This window comes from Aspergillus fumigatus, chromosome 5 (genome assembly GCF_000002655.1).
Source record: "Aspergillus fumigatus Af293 chromosome 5, whole genome shotgun sequence".
Lineage (NCBI taxonomy): Eukaryota > Fungi > Ascomycota > Eurotiomycetes > Eurotiales > Aspergillaceae > Aspergillus > Aspergillus fumigatus.
Window position 1 is genome coordinate 1804142 of NC_007198.1, and position 17746 is coordinate 1821887.

The following is a 17746-nucleotide window of genomic DNA, read 5'->3' on the forward strand; positions in this document are numbered from 1 at the left end:
AGAAACGTTCATCCTCCTCTACTGGTTCCAGGGGTTGTTGATCTGCCGTGCCGGGACTAGGCCGACTTGGCGGATGAATTAGAGATCCATACGCCGTACAATCAATAACTTTTCAGCCCTCGGATCGGAGATTTGATAAATCTTTCTGCTCGTTACCACCTTCTTTTCTTTTTTGGTTTTTGGTTTTTTTTTTTTTTTTTTTTTTTTTTTTTTTTTCACCCTCGAAGCATTCACGTTGATATCTCTTTGGTCTGACTGACGCGAGCATGGGGTGGCCGGTTTGTAATACAACGCTGGAGGATTCAACGAGTACTCCTCTCTCGTGTAGTTATGATACGAGCGCTGGCTAACTGGAGAATGAATATTGGCAGTTACCGAAGTCGACTTATGGGATGGCGGTCTCACTTTTCATCAGTTATGCCTCATTGTTGGAGGTGCTTTCGCTCTCTTCGCAGCAGCCATTTCCTTCTACCTAATTATGAGCCATGCGACACATTATAGCAAACCAATAGAGCAGCGACAGTATGATTTCCACCCCCCGCTTCTGCTTACCCCTCTACACGCGCTTGGGACTAATGTCTGGTCCTGTCTTGTCTAGTATTATTCGGATCTTATGGATGATCCCCATCTACTCCCTTGTCGCCTGGCTGAGCACCTACTTCTACAAAAATGCGGTCTACTACGAGCTGATCGGCAACAGCTATGAAGCGTTCACGATTGCCGCCTTCTTCGCCTTACTGTGCCACTACATTGCGCCGGATCTCCACAGTCAGAAGGAATATTTTCGCGGAATCACGCCGAAGCAATGGCTCTGGCCTATACCCTGGCTTCAGAAATGCTGCGGCGGGGAGAAAGGGATGTGGAGGGTACCCCGAAGCGGGCTGACATGGTTCAACGTAAGCTGATTTCGCATGCTGCGACGAAAGACAACGCTAAGATCGCTATCTGCATAGGTTGTCTGGGTAGGAGTCTTTCAATATTGTCTTTTGCGTGTGTTGATGACCATCGTCGCGGTTATCTCCCAGCACTTTGATGTGTATTGCGAGGAGAGTCTGAACCCCGCGTTTTCGCACATATGGGTATGTTTGGATCATGCAACTTTCTCAGGCCATGTTCTGACAATCACCAGTGTATGGCAGTGGAGTGTGTTGCTGTTTCGATTGCAATGTACTGCCTGATCCAGTTCTATTACCAGATCAAGGATGATATCAGCCAGTATTCACCACTCCTCAAGATCGTCTCTATCAAGCTGGTGATTTTCCTTTCATTTTGGCAGTCCGTGAGTCGAGCCCTTTCTTCCGATTCGTGACCTAGGCTGACTTGGCGGCTCGCTCAGACCTTGATCAGTTTTCTTTCCTCCTCCGGAGCTATCAAGCCAAGTAGTAGAGTAGCGCAACAGGACCTCAAAGTTGGACTCCCGAACCTACTCATCTGCGTTGAGATGGCGATCTTTTCCTTTTTGCATCTATGGGCATTCCCGTGGAGGCCGTACTCTCTCGCCAACGCACACGCCGATGAAGTGACTGACTTCTATGGCAACGGCAAAGCGACTTATCAGGGTGGTCGCTGGGGTATGAAAGGTCTCCTTGACTCAGTCAATCCACTCGATTTAGCCAAGGCCGTGGGCCGCAGCATTCGCTGGCTCTTTGTGGGGCGTAAGAAGCGAACATTGGACCCCAGTTATCAGATCCAGAATATTGGTCTCGCAATAACCAGCAATGATTCCGGGCCAAATGTCACAGCCTACCATGGTGCAGGTGCCACGATGGCGGGCAGTAGACCGGCGCCCTATGGGACATCTCCCGATGATGAAGGCCAAGTTCTTCTCTCCCATGCGCAGCCAAATCCGACATTGCAGTCGTCTGGTGACTTGGCACCCCCACCATATGATTATGAGCATGATCGACTGAGTAGCACTTCCTTGCTGGAACCTACTCCGTCTCATTCTCCGCAATCATACTCGCCTTATGAGCAGCACCACAGCAACCCTTACGAGGTACCGGACACCGACGACCTCCATCTATACGCAGGCACCAATCCCCCTCAATCTCAGCGTGGAGCTCACGGTCATCATCCGTACGATCAGAATTACCTGCAAGAGCAACCACCGATACCCATGCCTGATCCGTATCAGCCTCCGCCTGCCCACTTTGACAATGATCACAGCCGGCGATAGACGATCGTCAATGGTAATGACCCTGAGTTGCAGTAAACCTCGGCCCCGGGAATGATGATGTTCCGCCCTTAATTTCCCTTTATTCATGCTACGAACTAGCTGGCTTGTTCTTCAGGCATTCTTTTGCCTTTTTTCTTCCTTTCTTTTTGTTGATATACCCTCCTGTCGTATTCCATTGTGGCAGTTCTCTTCTACGCTGATCTGGTTTCATTTCCCCTTCTTCGCTTTGTGCATGACGCAGGGACGCTTGGGACCAGGGCTAGCAAGTCTCGTTTGCATTTTGTTATGATTCACTTTTTCATGAGACGCGGGATTGCCTTGGATGAATTTCTTTTTGTACAATAGCAGTTGACATATCAGCATGCTTGTCGGCGCGTATGCAATTCCTATACAAGTGATTTTCTTCGCAATGAGAGTGGTAGTCGAGCCCGAGCTTCCTTGGATCTTGTTTTGATTCACTATCTAACCTCTCGTTATGAATGCTTGCTTCTACGAGCGAACGCAAACGCCAAACGCCGCTATGAACCAATAAAGATCGAGCAGTCATTATGAAAGCGCAGGTCATCAGGGCCATTTAGGCTGGCAAGGCCACACTATTTAAGAGTCATCCCCTCTCGCGAAAGAAACTCATCTTCGAGCCGACTCTGCATAGCCAGCTGAGTCTTCCGCGACGCATTGTTCTGTCTGATGTTGTTCATGATAGCGGTCTTGCGGCCTAGCTCGCGCATGCCCTTGATGCTATCACCTAGCTGTCCCAGCAAGGAGACCAGGAGGACGTCGTTTCTCTGGGCGAGGCTCTCCGCCGCAAAGGCGCTTCCTGGCTCCGGCGTCAGGAGAGACAGATGTGATAAGAGGGCATTGATGTTCCGGAGGATCGGGTGCGAGAGCGGTGGATTTATAGGCCCAGTGGGTTGGTCTTCAGACGAGTGGGATACACTGGCGAGATAGGATTTGATCAAAGAAATTCGAGACTCCAGCGTGCGGATGGCGTTGAGGCGTGTGTTAAGACTGGCAATTACTGCGAGGCCACATTAGCTGTAGCTCAAGAGAACAAAAGTATGATGATCTTACGTTCTTCCTCTTCGTGAGAGAGTACCACAGTGTCGGGTGACGGTTGGGCAGGGCCAGCCTCGGCTTTCTGGCTAGTCTGTGCATCTTGTTGCGCGGGAGCACCCAGGCTCGCACCAGACGGTTGAAGAGCTGCTGCTGTCCTTGCGCTTCTCGCAACCGTGTCTATGCCAATCATCTCTGCTTCCCCTGTTTCGACGGAGAACGGCAGTTCACGGAACCGGATCGAGAGCGACTGCTCCTCGCCGTCTATCTGCATCGCCTTGCCGTTCTCCGTCTCATTTTCACCTTCATATACGCTTTCGTAGATGGTCAGGGGAAGCTTGGCGCCATTCTTTGATGCAGCTTGCACCTGGGATGGGTGGAACGCAAGGAACACGGCAGACTCGTTGTAGTTCTGGAGTATCTGGCGGTGGATTGGCAATTGGGATGCGTCCGGCCCAGAAGGGGAGGCTGTTGACCACCAGCCTACGAAGTCGAGAGCAGGGGACTTGTGTACATCCTTAACTGTTTATAGGAAGCTAGTCAGCTAGAAGCCATCGAATGATGGACTACAAGCTCCGCTCTTACATTGTTTGACTCGTTCGATGAACCAGTCGTGGAGAAGCTGCAGTTCGCCGTTGGCTCCTTCGGTCACAATGCATTCGAATGCGTGCTCTAATGTAATTACACGTCCGTTCTGCTGTCCCAAAAGAGCTCCGATGATCGGCCCTTGTTGCGATCGCGCGGCATGACGGGTGATGTGATCTGAGATGGTGAGGAGAACCAGCGGATGTAGTTGAATATGAAGCCCTGAATCGGACGATTTCTGGGATACTAGAGAGCCAGTAGTTTCAGCCATGAATCTGGAGCTGCGCAAAGACAAGATTAGCGGGACAATTTAGGAAGAGAGTTTTGGTATCAATCATTATTAAAAGGCGTTGTAACTGCCAACTGCCCAAGTTGATGGAAGCTACGGTTTGTGTTTGCGCTGTTTGCAATACTGTTGAGCTTCCCCGCTATTGTCCGGGCCATCTCTACAGTCCCACTTTATCGTTCGAAAGTGTTCCGGCAGCTTGAGAAGCGGTTAGAATACTCTGTTACTTCGGATAAGATGCCTGTCCCATCATCGTACGACGAAGTCAAAGCTCATCTGCAGCATGTTCTGGATGATCCTTCGACTCCCTTGGACATTTCTCTTATCGACAAGTTAAAACTAGAGCTTACCGAGACTACAGATCGCAGGGTTCCTAGCACCCTTCTAACTCTCATTTCACAGCTCCTTCCGGTCCTTCAGGAAGATCCCACGCCGATTACAACTCTTGGTATCAAGGCTACAGTCTATTTCTCCTTCACTGATATTCGCTCCGTTGAGCCCCCCATTGACTTTATCGCCGGGTTCAAAGCGCCGTCGCCACCTGTCAACCTGCTGGCTCTAGCTCTCCTGAGAAAGGCAGGAAGAGTTCCCAGTGATGCTGCGATAGTTGCTGGCGATCCTGAATTGGTAGCCTCGCTCGTCGAACTCTGGCTTACGACTACTTCGACGGCCGTCGCTCAGGCTGCTTTTGACGCTCTTTGGGCTCTACTGGAGATTGACTTAGCTAGTCCGCTGGAAAACGGAACACATACTCATGTGGCTGAAGATAGCACGGGAGGTCAAGGTCTATTCTGGAGACGAGTCTTCACTGACAAGAATGTCTATGGGCGCCTCTTCTCCCTGTGCAGTCTCACGAACAATGAACCGGGTGGCCGCCCGCAACGGGAGAGGACTGTCTCCCAGGGAAGGCTTATGGGTTTCATTGTCAAGGCAGGCCACCTACGATGGGACTTAATTTCAAGTTCTCAGGTACCGGAGATCGAAGCCAAGTATGATGCCTCTAGCATTCTGCATTTTGCAGCTTGTCGGATGGTCGACAAGAGCGATTTCTTGATGCACATGACCTTACTGAACTTCTTCCGGGACCTGCTTGACATTGAAGCTCCTGGTCTGAGAGCTAGAGTCTATGTGCAGTCTGCGTCGACTTTCTCTTCACCGGCCCTTGATTTTCTGATCGCTCATGGTCTACATGGCAGCGTATTGGAGTTATACCTGGATGAGACCAAATTGGATACTGTGGATTTGCAATACATGCGCGGCCCCATCATGGCTTACATCGCACAGTATGCTGAGCTATATCCAAATCACTTGCTGCAGAACCCAAGTAGCCTGCTGGACAAAATCATCTCACGGATCTCCGAGTCGCTCACTATCTCGTCCTCTCAATGGGCTCATGGGCAAGCGCCCGCTGGTCAACTTGTCGTCCTTTCGTCCTTACCCCGTGTGTTACTCGTCGAGGCCTCTAAGCACGGCGTCAACCCTCTTTTGGCTGTTCCGACAAGTCCCCCTTGCCGAGAGGCGCTGGATGCTCTGGCAAAAATACTTCACGGGCCTCAGAAGCTCGACTTTAGCAATTCAATGGAGCTCAATACTTCCGGTCAGACGCCCACTGACTGGCATAAAGAAGCCGCAGCGGCCCGTGTCCTCTACTTCATGTATCTGAATGAGCACCCGAACTTCTGGACAGATATCGTAGCTGCAGCTGACATCTTGGCGATGAAGGATGTTTCTTTAGCAGCTATATCTTTCATGAAGGCTGTTATCACAGCTAAGTGGCAAGTGCTATCGGGAGAGGTCATATCACCCGTCCCTGATACTTCCCGGTATCAGCTCCCCTCAGAAGAGGCACTAGGCACCCTATCTCCAGCTACACAAGGATTGCTTCCTTCCTCGGGCGTCTGGGCTATCCTCACACCGCCAGCCTTGACCATACTACTGCCTTATTTGTTCAAGCCACCGCGATCCTATGCGGAGTTTGTTGCAGGCGGAGCAGGAGACACGCAGAACATTGTGTGGAAAGTTGCCACCGCAAAATATGAGGTCCTTGTTGCCTTGTATAACCATTTGAAGGAGACGGGCGGCCAAGTAACAGGTTTCGAGGATATTGTCCGTACGCTAAGACAACGGGTCAGCGAAGGCCCTTGGGGACCAGTCGCGCAAAATACCGCTCGTGTTGAGACTGTAGGGTTGTGAGAACCTCTGCTTGGGAGTGCCGCAACTCTACGCAGATATCGAGCTCAATGTGCAGATAGATTACGAATTAATGATGCCCTCTATTGTTTCATGCAAACCTAGCTAGAAATATTTAGACAGTGTACTTGTTAACCTCACAATACATCACAATCTTCAGGGTTCCTCTCCGAAGCCCTGGTTTCCAAATAGAGAAGTCCATCAAAGGCGGTGAGGCGGAGCTCCGCTGGAACTTTTTTTTCGTCCTTGCTGTCATCGCAATTTGAAGCCGCATCAGATCTTCGGCGGGGCACTATATTTTTACTCGAAGGGGCTCTTTGGTAAATGGCGGACTGAGTCATCGGTTATTGCTCCAGAAGCCCTGGGCCTCTATTCGTTCCGCCGTCCGTCCAGCCAACATGTCTCGATTTGGAGCAAAGAAAGGCAGGAAGCTCCCCGGTGCAGAATTTACCTGGGAGGCCGATCCTGGCGGGGAAGCAGACACAGCGCCTACGCCTCTTTTCCCTGTACGTTGAAATGATTCTCCGATTCTCTCTGGTGAGAGGCTAGGGCCTACTGTTGCTCACATCATGCGCGCAGAGATATAACGTTCCCCGCGCGAGACCTCTGAACCCTCGCGAACAGAAACAGGTCGATCTCTACCGTGCTCTGCGGGATCGCTTCCACGACGGTCCCTGCTACTCCGTCCTCCAATCGACCTCGGTCACGGCAAGAAAAGATGAGGCTGCTCGCGCACACTTTGACCCTTTTCACGGAATGCCTACGTATTCGGGCAAGTACCAGAAGCAGAAGCGGGATCGGCCGGAGCTGAAAGGACGTCCGTACGGTAAGTGTGGTGCTAGCGGGGTATATGGGTTGGGGATAACCATTGACTGGTGGCTAATTTACCGGCTGCAGTTATGAAATTCTTCCCTCGCCAGCTGTGGAAGACGATTCAGCCGAACTTCAAACCCTCGGTCGCAATGGATGGATACGTGCCACATGGCCCTCGCATCGGAGTGAAAAGGGGATTTGAGGATGAGGAAGAAGAACATGATATCGAGGAGACCAAGCGTAGAAGGGGCATCGATGAAGATGAGGATGCTGAGCGGGATGAGCGAGAAGAGCGGGAAGAAGACGTGGATGTCTTGGACCCGGATGAGGATCAGGAGGAAGAGATCGTTGACGACGACTTTGAGGACGATGAAGATGAAATGGGCGGGGACTACAATGCGGAACAGTACTTTGATGCTGGCGACGACGAATACGGAGATGACGGATTCGCAGACGGCGGAGGCGGAGGTGGAGATGAAGACACCTACTGAGGCACAATTGTTGAGATACCCCATCTTGTTTAGTTTCTATATTCTAGGGAGCAGCGCATGGTCAAGCATATCGGAGGCGCTTGAAATTGTTTCCACAAGACATATATAGCGTTACCAGTCAGACGAAGCTTCTAAGACTAAGCCAGGAGCGTAAAAGCTTCGAGACAGACTTCGTCTATATGTTAGCAAGAAAATGTTTAAATACAACGTCTCTATTCTATGAATTGGAGCATCTATGAGGAAGGTGCAATGGCAGGCACCTAAAAATTGCTGCCTCAGGCCTCAAGCACTCGAGATGATGTCATTCCGAACTTCGGCCTAAGGCCTTCAACGGCAGTGATAGATAAGGTACTCTGTAGAGGGGCAGATATGGTAACAATCCTGCCCCGCGCAGCAATTGTATGACTTATATCCCAGGATGAGTGAGAGCCCGGCCCAGGAGGCCCGTACGAGGACCGCTCTTGTCCTATATGGCTCGGAAACAGGCAACGCGCAAGAAGTGGCCGAAGAGCTTGGAGCGCTGGCCGAGCGCCTGCATTTCGTGACTCATGTCGCTGAAATGAACTCTGTGAAGGCTGTGCGTGTCCAGGCTATTCCCTTTCCTTGTGGTAGACCTTACTTACAATTCTGCCGCAGGAGATGCTCAGGTCGTTTACCTTTACGATATTTGTTGTGTCGACTACGGGCCAGGGTGAGATCCCTGCGAATGCGAGGTCGTTTTGGAGGTCGTTGCTTTTGAAGAAGCTGCCGCCTACTTTCCTGAGCGGGGTCAATTATGTTTCGTTTGGATTGGGCGATAGTTCATATCCCAAGTGAGTGTGGCTTTGTTGTTGCTGGTATGAAGGCTGCGTCTGACTCGACCAGGTTTAATTGGGCTGCGCGGAAGTTGCACAAACGTCTCCTCCAACTCGGCGCTAATGAGATATATCCCCGTGGAGAGGCTAACGCGCAACACCCAGAAGGGTCAGTTTTGAATTCACCTGGATTGCTCTACAATGACTGATTGAATTCTAGACTTGAAGGCACATTCATTCCATGGATTACGGACTTTCGTAGCCACTTGCTGGACAAGTATCCGCTTCCTGAAGGGCTGCATCCGATACCGGATGACGAGCAACTGCCGCCTAAATGGGTCTTGAGGTTGCAAGAACCAGCCACAACTGGTGACGAGCTTACGGAGGGAACTTTATCGAGCGAACAGACAGTGTCAGACGAGTATCCGGGGCTGACTCGGCTGGATCACGACGTGAGGCCGATCCCAGATGCATTGACCGCTACCCTTGTCGAAAATAGGCGGGTCACACCACGCACTCATTGGCAAGATGTGCGCCAGATATCGCTTACGGTCCCGGATGCAGTAACCTATGCTCCTGGCGACATGATCTGCATCACGCCGAAGAATTTTGATGAAGATGTCCAAGCACTGATTGACATGATGGGCTGGGGAGAGATGGCTGACAAGTTGGTATCGCTGGCTCCTGGCGAAAAGCTCCAAGCTGCAGGGGAGTTGCATGCTCCGCCCATCCCGGGTCTCGAAAAGTATCCCAAGTTGACGCTGCGAGCGCTCCTGATGGACTACATCGACATCAGAGCCATTCCTCGGCGGTCGTTCTTCTCGGCCATCGCACACTACACCAGCAACGAGATGCACAAGGAAAGACTCCTCGAGTTTACGAATCCCGAGTACTTGGACGAATTCTGGGATTACACCTCGCGGCCTAGGCGAAGCATCCTGGAAGTCTTGCATGAGTTTCATTCAGTCAAGATCCCATGGCAGCATGTGACCACGGTCTTCCCCGTCTTTCGAGGGAGGCAATTCAGCATCGCCAGCGGGGGCGAATTGAAGAGGACATCAGGTGGGGGAGCAAAATTCGAGCTATTAATTGCCATTGTGAAGTATCAAACGGTGATCAAGCGGATCCGAGAAGGAGTGTGTACAAGATACCTGTCTGTGCTGCGGCCAGGCAGTACCCTCAAAGTCCAACTGCAGCGCGGGGGACTCAGCTCATCCGTCAACCAACTGGTTGGCCCGACTGTGCTTATCGGACCTGGTACCGGCGTCGCGCCATTGCGATCAATGCTCTGGGAGAAAGCTGCTTTTGTTAAAGCCTACCGAGAAGAGCATCCGGATGCTAATCCCCCGATCGGGCCCACGATTCTTCTCTACGGTGGTCGTAATCGCGCCGCCGATTTTTTCTTCGAGGAGGAGTGGCAAGAACTGAGCGACTTAATCGGCTTGCAGGTCTTCACTGCATTTTCACGAGATCAGCGACATAAGATCTATGTCCAAGATATCATACGACGCAATTTCGGGCTGTTTTTCAGGCTGCTCCACGACATGAATGGATCGGTGTACATCTGTGGTTCATCGGGGAGAATGCCGCAGGCAGTCAGGGAGGCGCTCATTGAAGCATTTGAACATGGTGGGCAAGCTGATGGACCACAGCTCGCCCGACGCGGAGCGGAGGAGTATCTGATAGGTATGGAGAAGAGTGGGCGGTATAAACAAGAGACTTGGTAGTTTGGTAGGCCTAGTGGCATGGGTTGTCACATGCTACTGGTGATCTGGTGGTCTTTTGAACATAGCTTTGAACATAGACACTTTAAAATACCTAGCTTATCGAAACGCATCGAGACTAGACTCTGGTATCGACAACTTTAAGATCGTCATTATCTTTTACTGATCAACAAAAGTAGTCGGTGCGAATACCCTGTTACTCCGCCAATAGCCATTTCTTGTCACCAGCATTGTCGTTGTCCAAGAGTTCGGCGTAGTAACCTCGGTTGGAGACGGAGGGGTCTGCGGGCGATGATGTTGCGGTTGGACATCTCGGGCCGCATCGGCCATGGGGTTTGTTTTCTGCACTATTTCGCCCTTCTCCGCCTAAAGTCACCTGCGTTCGATTGGCCCCAGATCTGTCTTGGGACTGAGTCTCTTCCGACTTGCCTTTCTGCTTCCCTCTTCGAATTACCAGGTCTTCTATTTCACACCATTGAGTGGCAGTTCTCTGTTCAAATTCACAATGAGCGGATTGCGGATTCTAGTCCCCGTGAAGAGGGTGATCGACTACGCGGTGAGTTGCATTTTCCCTTGGCAATACTCCGTTCTCGGTGAAGAGTCAGAGCTCCGAGGCGTATGGCCGGAGCTGAACGCAACACGTCACGTCAATCATCTGGACCATGAAATCTGAAGATTGTTTATGGGTGGGAATAATTGTAAAGTGATACTGATAACTCTTTGAAGATCAAACCCCGAATCAACAAGACCCAGACCGGCGTCGAGACCGCCGGTGTCAAGCACTCCCTCAACCCCTTCGATGAGCTCTCGATCGAGGAGGCCGTCCGCCTCCGCGAGCGCAAGGGCCCCCTGAAAGTCGAAAACATCCTCGCACTCTCCGCTGGCGGAGCCAAGTGCGTTGATACGCTCCGGACAGCCATGGCCATGGGCGCGGACCGGGCTTTCCACGTCGAGGTCCCCGATAGCAATGACGGGGGCATGGAGCCGCTGACCGTGGCTAAGATGCTGCAGGCAGTGGTGAAGCAAGAGAACATCAACCTGGTGCTCTTGGGGAAGCAGGCGATTGACGGTGACCAAGGGCAGACGGGCCAGATGCTGGCGGGTCTGCTGGGGTGGCCGCAGGCGACGCAGGCGAGCAAGGTCGAGATCAAGGACGACAAGGGCACGGTGGAGGTGACTCACGAGGTGGATGGGGGTGTTGAGACGCTGCGTGCTCAGTTGCCCATGGTTATTACGACGGATCTGCGGTTGAACGAGCCTCGGTATGCTAGTCTGCCGAACATCATGAAGGCGAAGAAGAAGCCGCTTGAGAAGAAGAAGCTGGAGGATTTCGGGGTTGAGGATAAGCGGCGGTTGAAGACAATTAAGGTTACTGGTAGGTTTTCTTCTTTTTTCCCTTGTTGTAATGCAGAGCGGATGCTGACCATGACAGAACCTCCTGCGCGCCAGGGCGGCGGTAAGGTGGAGGATGTTGACGGTCTGATCGGCAAGCTGAAGGAGCTCGGTGCGCTGTGATTGTGATTTCAATCGTGTAAATGAGCCAGACGTATGCTCGATCTGTACGCATATTCTTATGATTAGACTTACTACGGAACTAGCCAGAGCTAGATCTACTGACAGAATACCATGACTTGAAAAACGGCTCCCTACGGAGTTACACACCTACCGTGTAGTTGCAATCGAAGTTGTAGCCCGGGACTGAGTTGCCACATGAATCCAGATGACAGATCTGATATGTATATTGTGATTGCCGGGTGTTCCGTTCGCATGGATCATGCGAACATGCTAGCGCGCGATAGTGTTAAGCATAGCCGGCAGACGGCAACTCTCGTCCTCTCGTGTCTATCACCTGGTCAGAGTTTGGACTATCTCCTGCTCTTTGGAAATGACCCTGTTGATGTATACTGCCAGAAAATGACAGATCACGATACACGACTCGCGAGGCGAGCCGTGTGCCAACCGAAATGAGTTTGTGAGGCATCCATTTCATAAGCCACGAACCCACCGATAGATTGTCAGAGGTCTGTGTTCTCGTCCCGTTTTGCGAATTTGCTTATTGCTCGTCCTTGCAGTAGTTTGTTTCACTTTCGAGTCGGCGACCCAGGACATGGGTAATGAATACGGAATGGCTTTAGACATGGAAGTACGCTAATCGAGGTAGATCCCCGAAGAGATGAATAAATAATACAGGCTGTTTTGTGGCGATTGGCGAAAGTGGGCGATCTACAGGGTATGCTAGCGTTTATCCATCCGTGGAGGAAGCTAATGTGTGCAATCTATCACATTTGGAATTCCAGACATTCGAGACTAGGATCATGGAAGGTTTTGCCATCATGGCTTGCAGTAGGAGCTTGACCATGGGATGAATAGATAGATTAATTCTTTACTGTGTTTAGTTGTTGGGTTGTCATCGAATAATGCATTGCGTAAGCCGTATATAGTTGGTGCGTTGGGCGTATCACTCTCACGTATATGTGGAACAGTTGGACAGACCAATTGCTACGAGTCAGGACCGCCTTTTGTAGTGAAGCCTCATGAGCATATATTATAAAAGTGAGTGTCTCAATCACAACTTTGTCTCAGGAAGACAACGAGACTCGACAAGCGTGCAGGTGATGGTTGACAACTGACAGCGGACGCCTCGAGTTCAGGGACACAGACAAGAATGTATTATCGCAGCTTAATGGCAAGAAAGCTTCGGGATACGGAACTTTTGATGGGGCCACTGTACAGACGACATCCTATCTACCTAACTGCGTAAACTTCTGTCTAGTGTTCACAGGGAGACAGGATCTGTCATCCAACCAAGGGATAGATCGAAGCTTTGCCCTGTGACTCCTGTCGTGGATCGGACGCGAAAGGGATTCATGATCAACCATCATTGAATTTGATCCGACAGCCAAGGCCAAAATAATCTAATCTATACGGTGATAATATGGGATAGTCTGCCGTATATCTACATCGAGTAAACAGATAATAGAGTGGTTGGGGCCGAAGGGATGCGGTATTGGAGCTGTCATATGTTCCTGACACAGTAGTGGGCCTCACTCGAATGCAGGGAGAAATTTGCCCTTTCGCCAATTTCAATGTACGGGCGGAATAGTCGAACTCTGTCAATAATGAGAGTAATTTCAGAGAGTTGCACGCTATCCTTGGGCGCATGAACGATGGTTGGAAAAGAAGAAGAGTAGATAGAGAACCAGTCGGCTAGAGTGTATGAGAATCTAGACCAAGGCATTAGTGACCATTGCAACCAGTGGTCCAGTTCCAGGTACATCCATATATCGTGTGTTCTACTAGATGTACGTATTCGATGACGATAGACACCCTTTGGGAAACGATGGGTTTTCCGCGGTAGAAGGAAGGGACATAAAGAATGTTTTGGTTCTGGCAAACAAACACATTGTCATTATCGACAATTAGAAACAGACATGGATAGACGATTCTGGACTACAGCATGTTAGCATGCAATTCCGAGATAGCGACAGTGGCACTTACAAATACTCCTCTTTAGTGCCCCATTCCGGCGTCGCCGATCGCTAAGCCTTACCAATATACTTAACTTCCTACTAGTCTAGATAACAACTAGGTTAGTCCCATGATGACGCCCAAGTGAAGTCGATGATGATGATGACAATGATGACATCCATCACTTCCATTTCCATTCCCATTTTCACTTTCACTTCCCATTTCCATTCTTTTTGCTTCTTCCTATCGTCTGCTAGCAACTTTCTGTATTTTCTCCAGGTCCAACCTTGGCGTGTCCGACTATGCTTTTCCGATCCAGCCGCGCTTTGGTCGTCCCTGGTTTTTCTATCCTAGGTACTTGTATGGACTATTGAGTTAGTAAATATTGACGACTATTACTATGTACGACCATGGACCCTGATGATTGAGACGATTAACACTTCTAATGATATATGACCATACAACCTTCTCATTCCTCTACCTGATTTCCTGAAGATCTTCATTATTGCCCTGATACAGATAGGACCATCAAGTTCCTACAGGACCTCCCTTGTCTCCTTGGCCTACATACCTTGCTCGTCCAAGGTTTTATTATTGAACCTCATCCCCATCTTCCGTCCATCCCCGTCGGATTGTTTCTGGTCCCTTCTTTATTTAATATTTATTACTTCTTCCCGTTGCTGGTGCATCATTGGGCAGGTAAGTTTGGGCCTCTTCCCTTGTCCTCTCCGTTCCATGGTTATACTTTTCCTCTCTTCCCCATCCTACCTTCATCTTGCGACGACGTCGCCACTCTCTTCCGGCCGTTGAACACGGATAGCGCGGAGCAGCCCAGTGACTGATATTTCTCCTTCTCTCATGTAGCTCAGCGCAATTCATATTCATATACATAATACATCTCAGCGCCCTTGATTTTACCATTAGTCCAATCTGTCTCTTACCTTTGTCTTTAACCTTAGCTGCATTCCAAAGCTTGTCTGGCAAGCATACCTCGGCTGCGGCAATACGACACTATACCTAATTCCTCCGCATTTAGCATTCCATTGTGATTTACGGGCAATTTCCGTCGCGCATGTTTACTGTTCCCGTCGCGATTCGACGGTTTGGGGTTTTTCCAATCTGATAACATAGAGTCGGCGTCCTCTCTGATCGAGGGACCTGGTCCTGTCTTTACGAGGGCTGTGGATTCGGCTCAGCGAGCTCCCAAATAGTCGTCGCAATGGCTCCCTCGATTTGGGAAAAGGCCAAGGTTGGCGGCAAGAAGGGATTCGACAAGGCATGGAATACGGTCGATAAGCTAGGCGCGCCGGTGAATCGGTTGTCGAATCGCGTTGGAGCGGAGGCGTTCTGGCCCATGGCTCTCGACAAAGAAAGCGACAAGGCAGCTCGCATCTTGCGCAGCTTCTGCAAAGATGGTTTCTATACCAAAGAAGATTTGGAGCAAAACGGTACGGACAGCGATGGGAAGATCAATCGTCCCAAGGGTAAGCAGCGAGTGATCAAGAAGATCCCCGCGCCGGTAATCCAACGCGCAGTGGGCCTCGCCATCTTCACCACAATGCGAACGGGATTATGGCTGAGTGGTTCGGGTGGAAGCGGCGTGCTTTTGGCTCGCATTCCTGAAACAGGCGAATGGAGTCCACCCTCCGGTATCATGCTGCACACGGCTGGAATCGGTTTCCTGGCCGGTGTGGACATCTATGATTGCGTGGTTGTTATCAACACCTTCGAGGCACTGGAAGCATTCAAGAAGGTGCGGTGTACTTTGGGAGGAGAGGTCAGCGCGGCGGCTGGTCCCTATGGAGTGGGAGGTGTCCTGGAGTCGGAGGTTCACAAGCGACAGGCACCCATCTGGACATATATGAAGAGCCGGGGTCTATACGCTGGCGTCCAGGTGGACGGAACAATCATCATTGAACGTACAGACGAAAACGAGCGATTCTATGGCGAAAGGATATCCGTCACCGACATTCTGGCTGGCAAGGCGAAGCGGCCACCAAGGCCCATCCAGACTCTCATCCAGACGATCAAGGCCGCGCAAGGTGACAGCGATGTGGAGGAGAGCTGGATTCCTCCTCCGGGACAGACGCCGGGCGATGTCGAAGTTCAGCCAGCGACTCTGTTCGGAGTCCCGGATCCCGATGACCCTGATCCATTCGGGGTAAAGGCTCTGGAAGCCGAAGGCTTGTTCATCCGCGAGGCCGGGACTCGATCGCGACCATCATATGATGTCTTTGAATTCAAACCCAGTCCTCATAGTCCCATCTATTCCACCTTCCGACGAAGTTTGGATAGCTCCCCACGCAGCAGTTGGAGAGCGAGCGTTCAAAGCCACGCCAGTGTGGATCGAGGGACGCAGACCGATGTGGCCTCCTTTACTGCTCCTACATCGATCAGTCGCGCCTCATCAAGGAGCACTCGTGCAGATCGTATCGATCGCAGTCCGTGGGATGCAGAGGATGGCTGGGATACCGTGATACCGGAGCGGCCAGCCCATCTCACCCAGCATCGAGAGTATGACAGTGATCAGGACTCTGTGGACGATGACTATGAGGTTCACGAGGTCAGTAGTGCTACCGTCTCCAAGCGTGAGAGCACCACTCCCTCTTCCCCTGTGTCCATTGAGGACACAACAGCTCCTCCAGAACTGAAACGTCATTCGCCCACATTCACCCGAGCCCGGCTGGTCACCATTCCAAAGCGCTTGCCTCCTGCTCTACCACCCCGAAATCCTCATCGGGACCCAGTTCCGATGTCACAATCGACCCCCACCTCTCCCACTTCCTCCACTTCCTCCTCTTTGAACGGCAGACGATCTGTGGCGTCCCACCCTGATAACTCAACTGTAAATGGCTTTGCCCAACTTCCTCTCCACCCTAACAATTATTCCTCGTCAAGTCTCCTGTCGAAAGAGACCCCTCAATCGCACAACCATGTGTCTGCTGAGAAAGACGAATTTCACTCCGTAACAAGCGCTCAAGCATCGGACGACGATGAAGCCGAGCCTGATACCGCGACCGTCAATGGCTTTCACCGGGAAAGTTCTAATGAAGACATCATCTCTGACTCCGCTCAGAGTGAACACGCAGCTTTGCCAGCAGCAGAAGCAGTTGCAAATACCGCAACGCAGGAGCCTGCTTCCAAGCCTGAATCAAACGATGCGACTTTTGAAGAGACAAAGTCTGTCGCCGAAAGTGGAAGCCACAGAACTTCGGAGCCCGCTCAACCCGCGTAACTCAGCTGTTGGGGTCTTCTGTCAATATAAATGCCCTATTCATTTGGTGCTCATTGTATATAGACCTTCTCTTGTCTCTGTCATTCCTCCATGATTATCTGGTTTGGGCTGGCGCATGCATGATTGACTTGGTCTCTTACCAACAATTCATCATTCTCTTCTTGATTTATTTGCCTTCTTAGCGTCCTGGCATTTGGGAGGATGGGCGTCATGGTTATATGGTTGTCAAGTACAGCATTTCTCTACCAGAACAGAAAGCTTCTGAAGCTTGGAATCTTGACTTAATGTCTTATTATACTCCGGAGTAGTTCCTAGAAGACTTCAGTGTCTCTCCCTGTCTCACTGTATAAGCGACAGGAGGAACATATTCTCATCTGGTAGGATTCAAAACTTTCATGGGAATGACAGAAGTTGAGACTGACTCAAAACTGATGTTGAAAACTTCACTCCTGAATCCCTTGATGCGAGACCTGAAACTGAAGTTTGAATGAGCCATAAGACAATCGTTGGTGCTGCCTTTCTGAGCTCAAGCTAAGCATTGTACCAGCAAAACAACACACACCAGACAACAATGTTCATTATCCATAGGGAATTGATGCCTCACAGACAATCCATTTAGGTTCTGGCAGCCAGTGGATCCGATTTTAATCGTTCTGGGGCCAGATCCGCTAATAGTGCTAGGCCCCTTTTCTGCCTGAAATGATGTCGCTTGACGCAGGCAGCAGCCTGCATTGACGCCTGGATCCTCAGGCCACCAGTTTCAAGATACGGGGTTGGACTGTGATAAATAGACCACACAGCACTACGAAGAGAAGGTTGGAATTGACTATTTTTTATTTTTTTCTCAATTCATCATCTTCATTTCCTTCTTACTTTGTTTGTAGCCACTGATAAGCCATTGAGTGGTCTGGGACCATTTCACACCTTTTCG

At 50.7% G+C, this 17746-nt stretch overlaps 7 protein-coding genes across 7 annotated transcripts; 6 read left to right on the top strand and 1 right to left on the bottom strand.

The window, feature by feature from the left end:
- Window positions 1–225: 225 nt before the first annotated feature.
- On the top strand, window positions 226–2176 carry AFUA_5G07250 (OSTA/TMEM184 family protein; the record flags this gene model as incomplete). Its single annotated transcript, XM_748816.2, has 6 exons — window positions 226–309; window positions 372–522; window positions 599–896; window positions 954–1083; window positions 1140–1279; window positions 1337–2176. Exons 1-6 carry the CDS (start codon window positions 267–269, stop codon window positions 2174–2176), a joined length of 1602 nt encoding a protein of 533 aa, XP_753909.1. The 5' UTR covers window positions 226–266.
- A 593-nt stretch (window positions 2177–2769) lies between these two features.
- csnF (COP9 signalosome complex subunit 6) lies at window positions 2770–4172 on the bottom strand (the record flags this gene model as incomplete). Its single annotated transcript, XM_748815.2, has 3 exons — window positions 3815–4172; window positions 3248–3751; window positions 2770–3194 (listed from the first exon to the last, which is right to left on the bottom strand). Exons 1-3 carry the CDS (start codon window positions 4083–4085, stop codon window positions 2770–2772), a joined length of 1200 nt encoding a protein of 399 aa, XP_753908.1. The 5' UTR covers window positions 4086–4172.
- A 96-nt stretch (window positions 4173–4268) lies between these two features.
- AFUA_5G07265 (uncharacterized protein) lies at window positions 4269–6489 on the top strand. Its single transcript, XM_001481453.2, has one exon. It carries the CDS (start codon window positions 4338–4340, stop codon window positions 6291–6293), a length of 1956 nt encoding a protein of 651 aa, XP_001481503.1. The 5' UTR covers window positions 4269–4337; the 3' UTR covers window positions 6294–6489.
- Window positions 6490–6531: 42 nt separating this feature from the next.
- Window positions 6532–7818, top strand: AFUA_5G07270 (DNA-directed RNA polymerase III subunit C31). The gene is made up of 3 exons (XM_001481454.2): window positions 6532–6796; window positions 6870–7116; window positions 7188–7818. Exons 1-3 carry the CDS (start codon window positions 6689–6691, stop codon window positions 7592–7594), a joined length of 762 nt encoding a protein of 253 aa, XP_001481504.1. The 5' UTR covers window positions 6532–6688; the 3' UTR covers window positions 7595–7818.
- A 194-nt stretch (window positions 7819–8012) lies between these two features.
- On the top strand, window positions 8013–10115 carry tah18 (NAPDH-dependent diflavin reductase; the record flags this gene model as incomplete). The annotated part of the gene is made up of 4 exons (XM_748812.1): window positions 8013–8171; window positions 8207–8406; window positions 8459–8557; window positions 8609–10115. The coding sequence occupies 4 exons, from the start codon at window positions 8013–8015 to the stop codon at window positions 10113–10115; spliced, it is 1965 nt and encodes a 654-aa protein (XP_753905.1).
- Window positions 10116–10617: 502 nt separating this feature from the next.
- Window positions 10618–11627, top strand: AFUA_5G07300 (electron transfer flavoprotein subunit beta/FixA family protein; the record flags this gene model as incomplete). Its single annotated transcript, XM_748811.1, has 3 exons — window positions 10618–10668; window positions 10839–11487; window positions 11545–11627. The coding sequence occupies 3 exons, from the start codon at window positions 10618–10620 to the stop codon at window positions 11625–11627; spliced, it is 783 nt and encodes a 260-aa protein (XP_753904.1).
- A 1958-nt stretch (window positions 11628–13585) lies between these two features.
- Window positions 13586–17446, top strand: AFUA_5G07310 (lipid-binding SYLF domain-containing protein). Its single transcript, XM_748810.2, has one exon. It carries the CDS (start codon window positions 14800–14802, stop codon window positions 16813–16815), a length of 2016 nt encoding a protein of 671 aa, XP_753903.1. The 5' UTR covers window positions 13586–14799; the 3' UTR covers window positions 16816–17446.
- The last annotated feature ends 300 nt before the right edge of the window (window positions 17447–17746 follow it).